We start from the raw sequence: 9,587 nt of genomic DNA, 5'->3' as shown, positions 1-9,587 counted from the left end.
GAGTGGCGTCCTGATGATGAGGGGAGTGTCGTTGAAGCTGAAGGGAAAGGTGTATGCTGCATGTGTGAGAAGTGTTATGATTTATGGGAGCGAGACATGGGTAATGAACGTGAAGCAGCAACGAAGGCTGGAAAGGGTGGAAATGTGAATGGTTCGGTGGATGTGCGGAGTATCGTTGAGAGAGAGGAAGACAAATGATGACTTGCGAAAGATGATGGGAAAAGAGCCTGTGATGGATGCTGTGAAGAGAAACAGGTTGAGATGGTTTGGTCATGTGTTGAGGAAGGATGAAAGTGACTGGTTGAGAAGAGTAATGGAAATGAATGTAGAAGGAAGTAGAGGACGGGGAAGACCGAGAAAGACTTGGCTAAAGATGGTGGAAGAAGAAATGCGGGCAAGGGGGTCAACAAGGACAGATGCAGAAAATAGAGCAAAATGGAGAAGATTGTCATGGGGACCGCAAGGCTAACCCCCGCTCTAGCAGGGAAAATGGCCGTAAAATGCATGTTGTTGTGTTGTTGTTGTCATCCTCATTAACATGTTGCATTTTGTATGGAATTCAATATGGGACATGCATCTGGAGTCACTTTTGTAAAATAAACACATTCTTGTACATCATGTAATAAACACATTCTTGTACATCTTATGGTACTTTAAAGAAAATATCATTATACTTGATTATTATAAATGTATAGCTTCTGTAACTTTTTTCACGTCATTTTGTCACTATTTTGGTGTCCATGCCGGCCATTTAAAAAATGCTTGAATATATTTAGTTGCCAAACTGTCTTGTCATAGACACTCACAGTCAATATGGTACTTTAAACATGTTTTAAATGGAAAAATTTCACCGCAAAACCGGGTTACCAAATTTTATGTACAAACATTCATTTATGGCGGCCATTTTGAAATTTCAAGGTCAAGGGGTTGAATTTGTCATGTCAGAAAACATATAATTAGACACCAAAATCATTGAAATTGGACAATCTTAGCCGTATTAGTAAATTTGACCAACTGCCCAAAGTGCGTTGACCTTTTCATGTTTTTGTCCATAGCGCGATAACTAAAGTTCGCAGATAGGGCAAACTCTCCCTTTTTGGATTCCTTTTGACCAGACGAGTAATGTGGTATACTTTTCAAAAGGATTAGAATATTTTGCAATTTTGACCCCTGTTTGACCTCATTTGACCCCTACCGAAAATTGCCACACCTTTGAAGAGGACAGCCCAAGCCAAATTTGTTCAGTACCCTTCAGGCATGTCAAAAACACTTTCAAAGATTTGGTCACGGGACATTAGTACTGATCCTCGACTAAAATTCATCCTCTAACATGCATGCACGGTTTGGCTGCGATTATGTTCACAAATGATGCTATCTGCAGCTATGTGCTGTATATGAAAGAAGAAGAATACGTCTTGAGATTCCGTTCCTCTGAAATATTTTTGAAATTAATTTCTCTAGCTCCAAGATTGTGCACAACTGCATGTAGGCATTCAAAGGTAGGGGCATTTGAGTCCCAATATGCTGAAAATGTTTGGATGTTTCGTTCTAATCCATAAATGTATCATTCGGCATGTCGGCAGAACTAATAAACTTAACAGAGAATGTAATGTCTTTGATTTGTTTTTCCCAAATTTTGTGTTGCAAAACTTTTGACTGGTGTACTTCCTCAAGAATGCTTACCAAAATGCAAGATATTGATTCTACGAGTTCCGCAGGATCAAAAAAGGTCAACTACAAGGGCAAGTCCTGGCACGAAAATTGCTTCACCTGCGACCGCTGCATGGACACCATTGGGAGCCAAAGCTTTGTTCCAGTGGGTGATGAAATCTTCTGCGTTTCTTGCCACCAAAAGAAGTCTTCTTCCCGCTGCTTCGGCTGCCACAAGGTGCTTCCTGTTGCCTCACGAGGGAAGAGTCCGAAATTGTCCTCCCGTATAAAAGCTTTTGTCACAGTATAATTTGCTCAGGATGACAAGTCGCCGATCTCAGCTCAAGGAGCTCTTTGGAGATTAGATAGCAGTTTTCAACATCAAAATTGACTCGTTTTCCTTTTATAAATATATAAGTAAATACATTCGAAGAGTGAGCAAAGAGGTCAGGACAAGATAAAGATAGAATTGCAATCAGGATGTGGTAATGAGATAACTGTACATGAGATTTACTCCAATTGTGAAGAAAATGGACATAACGGTTCTTTATCGTCTGCACCTGATGGCCCCCCCATAAACAGCCCATCGGAGAGGGTGGTGTGGTCTTCCAGGAGCACAGCTACCACCGCGATTGCATCGTGTGCACGTCGTGCGAGAAAAAGCTCGGCCACAGCAAGTTCGAAACGCGAGGAGAGCTCATCTACTGTCAGGAATGCTTCAACAGGAAGTATGCAAAGAAATGTGCCCTTTGCAGCCAAGCCATTGGTGAGCAGGTTTTCGAGCAGAGAAGACTATCGACTCGTTCGAAACATTACCTCCAAGTGTCCCTGAGACTCATTTGCCGGGAAACAATATAGGGATCGGCCTCCATATTGTTTCTTCTTCGGACCTCCCAAGCAAAAGTTTGCAATGTCTTTGCGCCGAGCCCATGGCACGGAATGCACACTTCCCGTTGCCACCGGGTTCTGTTTCGCCAAAGACATGGAGGGAGTCAGGCATATGACAAGTCGACATGCAGTCTTATTTGCAGTCACCGTTGCCCGGTGAAAGCAAATATGATGCTCCATCCATCCTAACGTCACGTGTTCTACTAATGACCAATTTTTTGGTGGAATAAGTACCCCACACGACTCAACCGGGTGTTTTGCTTTTTATTAAAATCTTTGAATTATTTTTCTCTTAATCCCAAACAAGTAACATTAATATTGCAGTGCAGTTTACTTTTAACACTAAGTTTCTTAATCCATGACATTTGGTTTGCATTTTAACCTCCCTCGTGATGTCTAACACCTCATCCGCACCTGCACTCACAGATACCTTTTATTCTTGGCACAAAAACACACGAACATTTAGCATTTAAGATTTTCAACCTACGTGAGCACACATTTATCGGGAATCAAAAACGTCTTGTCATCCGCTCCAAACACTATTTATCACTTCGAGCCAGACTGAGCTAAGGTGGCCGATATACGTACTTCATTTGCTATATTTACAAATAATCTTACTTCATACATTCCCCATGCTCTCAAAAGTTGCTTTTGGTCTGGCTGTTTCATAATCTCTCCTCTATTAATTAAATAAATAATTTTTAAATTATTATTTAATTAAAGTGCAAAATACATACTTTGTTTGCTATATTTACAAATAATCTTACTTCATACATTTCCCATGCTCTCAAAAGTTGCTTTTGGTCTGGCTGTTTCATAATCTCTCCTCTATTAATTAAATAAATATTTTTCAATTATTATTTAATTAAAGTCCAAAATACATACTTTGCTATATTTACAAATAATCTTACTTTATACATTCCACATGCTCTCAAAAGTTGCTTTTGGACTGGCTGTTTCATAATCTCTCCTCTATTAATTAAATTAATATTTTAAAATTATTATTTAATTAAAGTCCGAAATACGTACTTTTTTGCTATATTTACAAATAATCTTACTTTATACATTCCCCATGCTCTCAAAAGTTGCTTTTGGACTGGCTGTTTCATAATCTCTCCTCTATTAATTAAATAAATAATTTTTAATTATATTTTAATTAAAGTGCAAAATACATACTTTGTTTGCTATATTTACAAATAATCTTACTTCATACATTTCCCATGCTCTCAAAAGTTGCTTTTGGTCTGGCTGTTTCATAATCTCTCCCCTATTAATTAAATAAATAATTTTTAATTATTAATTAAAGTCCGAAATACGTACTTAGCTATATTTACAAATAATCTTACTTTATACATTCCACATGCTCTCAAAAGTTGCTTTTGGACTGGCTGTTTCATAATCTCTCCACTATTAATTAAATAAATATTTTAAAATTATTATTTAATTAAAGTCTGAAATATGTACTTTGTTTGCTATATTTACAAATAATCTTACTTTATACATTCCACATGCTCTCAAAAGTTGCTTTTGGACTGGCCGTTTCATAATCTCTCCTCTATTAATTAAATAAATATTTTTTAAATTATTATTTAATTAAAGTCCGATATACGTACTTTGTTTGCTATATTTACAAATCTTACTTTATACATTCCACATGGTTCCCTTTTTGAGGCAATGTTTTTATGGCCGGATGCCCTTCCTGACGCCAACCCTTTTTAGTCGCCTCTTACGACACGCAGGGATACGGTGTACCTATTCTAAACTGGGCTACACACCGGGTTTTATACATTCCACATGCTCTCAAAAGTTGCTTTTGGATAACAGCCAGTCCAAAATAGCCATAATATTTATTACATAATAGCACATAATATAGCCAGTGTCCTCTATTCCATAATATAGCTATTTTTTTAAAAATTATTTAATTGAAGTCGTTACGGACTTCAGTCGTCATCAGCGAGATTATACTGTTGATTCAGAGTTTAAACAAGTGATACCCACTTACTCCATACTGTATGGTGAAGAGTTGGTAAAGATGGGAACCTGAAAATCATATTGAAGGTGGTGGTCCACCTGTAATTTGGTACATTTTTAAATTACCGGTAATGTACATTTTTGACTGCCATTGTTTACCTCGGGAAAATATTTCTGTGGATGGAAAAAAAAAAGAGTCCATTGTGAGTTTAAATTTTGATCGGACTCCATAGAAACACCGGAGCTCCGTTACAAATCCAGATGCGCCGTTTCAAAACTCCTGAGTAATAGGAAATCGTTTTATTTTCGATTTTTTTTTTTAAACGAGGCCTTGGAGGTGGGTTGAATGTCATGAACCGATAGGATGACCTCCAAGTTGTCCAGATTTCGCACCACTTGAATTTTTTCTTCGTGGGCACCTGAAATCAGTGGTTTCTATCACGAGACTACTTATTATTTTAAAATTGAAGATCTGCAGAATTAAATCAGAAACGAATGTGCTAAAATCGATGTCAACGTTAATAAACGTTCAAAGAAACTTACATACCATACAACAATCAACATGTGTATGCAAATCAGGGCTCGCAATTTGATCAATTATTATGATAAAGTTGTAAAATAAATATCCCCTATATGATGCCAGATTTTTGAAACACTGGACATCATTCTGTGCTTCTTCTTCTTCCGAATGCAGCACGTGGCTGCAGGTGTCATCATTTGCTGGGGGTGCTGCTGATGAGTGCCCCCTGAAGGATGGAAAGGAATATGTAATTTGTTCATGGTCGCCTACTCTTCGTGAAGGACACAGTGTGATATTTAGCGTTCACCAACTAATACCGACAAGACGGGATACCCGTTAACGTCTATCTGAGGGACGGCACGCACATTGATGAAACACTCTGCCTGCGAAACACCAGGATGACAGTTTATAGCTGGGTTGGGATTTTAACGCAGGTGAGACAGACAGGTCAGCACACTTCTCGTCTATGCCACTTGGTGCTAAGGAGCAGGATAGAGTGTAAGGAGAGAATTACACATCAACAGGTTGAAATCCACAGAGTAACAACTATCGCCTGACCCGCAGGTGCCGGATCCGAGTACGTGACCCATGATGGAAAACAATGGCACACCGAGTGCTTTCGCTGCAAACGCTGCCGGGCCCGACTAGCTGGCAAGTCCTTCGTGAACAAAGGGGAAGACCTGATCTGCGCAGACTGCGCCAAGAAGTGAAAGCTTCAGTTAGGAGGCCTTTTCTATGCCATCGAGCTAAGAAGGGACTCTCCAACTCCTCAATCACAAACAGCATCTACACCCAACTTACCTTTTCACCATTGCTTGCAATACACCTGTGTGTGTGTTTAAACCGCGGTCACAATGTCGTTTATTCGTTTTACGCCAAATCAAATTATCCCACGGTCACACTCGAACCTTGTGCGCTGCAAATACACTTTTGAGGGTAAATGGTTTAATCTTCCATTGTACGTCGGGATAACGTGAGAAAGTTTTCATTTCTGACGTCATCGCGCTGTGTGATGCGTAACTTCTAATGGCGAAAGCGAGAAGCTAGAAATGCTAAAGGTGTGAAAAAGTTAATCGATTAGTGATGGTAAAAGTTTTAGCTTAGCACGTACTGTGTTAGAAAAGGGTTGTTTGTATGCTGCATCAGAGGCAAGTAAATGGTTATTACTGTATTATGTACAAGTAATAAACGAACTCTCAAGCATGTAAAATGTGTGATATTATCAGTAATTAAATAATATTCACCTGCTCAAAGGGATTGGTGTCTGGATTTTTTTTTTAAAGAACTTTTTCTGGTTGATAGTTGTGGGCATCATGTGTTATGGTGCCAAATGCTTCCTGAATGCATTGTTTTAGTTCATCAACAGATGTCATGCGATGTTCTGCAACCTTAGCTTTGACGTACCCCCACAGAGCATCGTCACAAGTGGTCAGGTCAGGTCTGCACGATGGCCACAGTGAAGACCTGCCAATCCAAGGATTGGGAAAAACTTGATTGAGGTAATTTCATACCACACATGGATGATGTGTAGGTGCCCCCATCCTGCTGGAAATAAATCTCATGGCTAGGCCACGTCGTTCCAGTTCAGGTGTGAGGCAATTCTCCAACATGGGCGAGTTATGACGACTGGTTGACCGACGCATCAAAAAAGTGAGGACCAATGAGGTGGTAAACACATAACGCCACCCAAACCATAACACGTGGTGGATTGTCTTGCATTTCTTCAACATAATGTGGATTAGCATCAATTCAAAAGTAATGCGTGGAGATGAAATGAGGTAAACAGCACACGCATCACTAAACATAACCTATGATCTTTTAGGAATTGTATGAAGTGCTCCAGCAGTCTATCACAAGATGTCAACCTGATTTCATGATCTGCATCTGACAATTCACAAATGTCAGTTGGTTTATATGGTTTCATGAGGTCTTATTTCATTCTACGACGTAATGATGAATACGAAACACCCAACTCTGCAGAACGTTTCTGTAATGATTTTTCTGGACATCTGGGAACAGATGTTTGAAATTCTCAAATCACGAATTTTTGGTTGTCCGCTGTGCTTGTTGTCGAATACACTTCCAGTCTGAAATGCCTTTTCCCCCCAAAGATGAAGATTTGATCTTGACTGCGCTAGCTTTTCAAAACGATCTTCAATAGCTTATTGCACATGTTTCATCATCATGTTTGTGTTTCTCTTCCCATGGTACCACACCATTACCAGCCTCTCTTCCACTGTAAATGAAACTGGTGTCTGTCATCTTAGTTAAATGTATTGTTGCGGATCTCTCCGTCAGCCTTTTTTCCCTTATCAAGGGGGGATCAACCCCCTTGTCTTTGAATGACCGACGTGAGTCCTGAAGTTGCACAGCTACCCCCGAAGAGGCAGGTGCACAACCTCATTCGTACCGCGGACAGATGTTAATTGCCGAGCGGTTTAGCAACCGCGGCACGAACCATTAACAAGAGACTAGACCCGATTCCTAAACGTTGGCCAAATCGTGCCACAGGTGTCCAATGAGGGAAATCACAAAGACGACGGATGTAAGGGAAAGAAAGGCAAGGTAGGAAGAACAAATCTAATTTATTATTATTATTTACAAGACCAAAAGAACCAAGGAGAATGGAAAGATAAGAAAATAACGACAGAAAGAGGGACGGACCAGAAGTACACAGTGCAACCCTAGCTTATACTATACAGTCTTACTTAACCCCAGGACAAGACAGAAGACAGACTACAAGCACACTTACACGGGGGATGAAGGCAGGAACGAAGGACTGGAAGGAGAGGAAGGTTCAGCTGGAGCAGAGGAATGGCTGGACGGACGAGGCGGGATCACCAGGCGGGGAGGATGCGGGTGGTTGGTATGATCGCGGCCCGAGTTGAGCAGCCGCCGACTCTCCTCAGCCGTCTCTCGTACGGCGACGTTGCTTTGTAGCTGCAACTGCCGTCACCGCTCAAGCTGCAGTGGTCAAAACGGCGATGGTCTCCAAAGCTTGTTGGTTCGTGGGGGCTCCCTTGGTCATCCACTTCCTCAATCGTCTCAGGTGGGGGTGCGTCGCATGCTTCCCAAAGACTCATCTGCCGCATCCCTCTCAAAAGGCTTGCGCGGGCGCTTTTATATCGCGCCTCACGATCAACCCGCGCCACACCCATGCTGGTATCTCACCAGTCCTGATTGGCGGGTGGGGGCTCGCTGGCTCCACCTTCCGATGACGATGGCGGAGACACGCCTTTCTTCTCCAAAATTACCTCGTGGCTAATGGTGGAGTGCAGTTGGCAATTGCTGACAAATGGGGAATTGGAAGGGAATCTACCTTATTTCAATTCGGTGCAATGCAGTGTCCATTAATGGAAGACAGAGCCTTAAACTAATACACATAATAAGGAGATAACTACTGAAAAGGGAAATCTATGATTTGCTACGTGATTGTATATGGACTAACTAAGGGACGACCTTTGACCTTTACACACAACACGGAGGGTGATATTTACACACAAAAAAAGCACAATTCTCAAATCCACAACACTGCACCCTCATCCTCTTAGGCACGTCCCGGGCCTATTAAACCTTTACCTTTAGTGTGGCACGTAGGTGTAGTTCCCTCTACATTTAACCTGACCCTGAGTGTGACAGTTTTAAAACACAAATAAGTATGTCCCTCTGCTGCATTGCACCCTGCCTAACAGATTTACGCCCACAGGATAACCGAATTGCGGAATTGTCTTCAAACTACACATTTACGGTGGGGAGCATTATTTACAATTGACGCTGGTATTTACAAAGCTAACCCAGGACCGGTGATTGTTCTTTTTGGGGGGGAGACAGCCTGCGCTGCATCTACGCACCACAAAGCACCAAAAACGCACCAAAACACCATAAAGCACCAAAAGCACCAACCAGTGCACAGTCATCACAGTTCATGACAAAAATAACAACCCCCTGTTGGTGTCTTGCTCTTCGGCTCCCTCTGCTGGCTATTGTCGTTCTTCCAGATGTTGTCTTTTTCTTTGCTGGTGGCCTATTTGCAATAATAAAGACAAGCACAGAACGTGTCCATTGTGTTTTATTTATGGCCCACAGGGCCGACTACGAGTGGTTCACCTGTATGGCATAGGTGCCATGTTACCAAGGTCCGCCAGCAAGATCTCGGGCCATCATGGCCGGTTCCAGCAGAGGGGCCATGCCCCAACCCGTGGGGTCCATGAGTGGTGCTCAGCCATAGACATGTGGTCCATTAGTGGTGCATCAATGCAGGCAGCTGGTTGCGGGGGGTTCTGGCACACAATGGCGGACTCCCGCACGCTCCCCTTGGTGCCCAGAGAGCACAGTCCTCGGGTGGGAGACAGGGGAACAGAAGACAGGTGAGCGAGGGGTAAGGTCACAAGGGTACACATCAAAACAGGCAATGCAGAACGAGGTGCGTACGGAGAGCGAAGTGAGAAAGCTCGTCCCTACCGTACGCCCCCCACATGTGACCTACACTACCCTTGCCCTTACCCCATATGTACACAAAAAAAAAATCTACACATTTACAAATTTGTCACTACCGTCA

General features: G+C 41.9%; 1 protein-coding gene across 1 annotated transcript in view; it reads left to right on the top strand.

The window, feature by feature from the left end:
• LOC137439831 (four and a half LIM domains protein 2) overlaps positions 1 to 6,282 on the top strand; it is a 69,637-nt gene extending 63,355 nt beyond the window's left edge. The window contains exons 4-6 of the mRNA XM_068135974.2: positions 1,719 to 1,888; positions 2,233 to 2,416; positions 5,594 to 6,282. Of these exons, the coding sequence (XP_067992075.2) occupies positions 1,719 to 1,888; positions 2,233 to 2,416; positions 5,594 to 5,739 (500 nt within the window). The 3' untranslated portion in view covers positions 5,740 to 6,282. The remainder of the gene's footprint in view (positions 1 to 1,718; positions 1,889 to 2,232; positions 2,417 to 5,593) is intronic.
• Positions 6,283 to 9,587: the final 3,305 nt, after the last annotated feature.

The sequence above is a fragment of the Myxine glutinosa genome, chromosome 14 (genome assembly GCF_964187855.1).
Source record: "Myxine glutinosa chromosome 14, kmMyxGlut1.1, whole genome shotgun sequence".
In the NCBI taxonomy this organism is placed as follows: domain Eukaryota; kingdom Metazoa; phylum Chordata; class Myxini; order Myxiniformes; family Myxinidae; genus Myxine; species Myxine glutinosa.
This window is presented reverse-complemented; position numbering and strand designations above follow the sequence as displayed.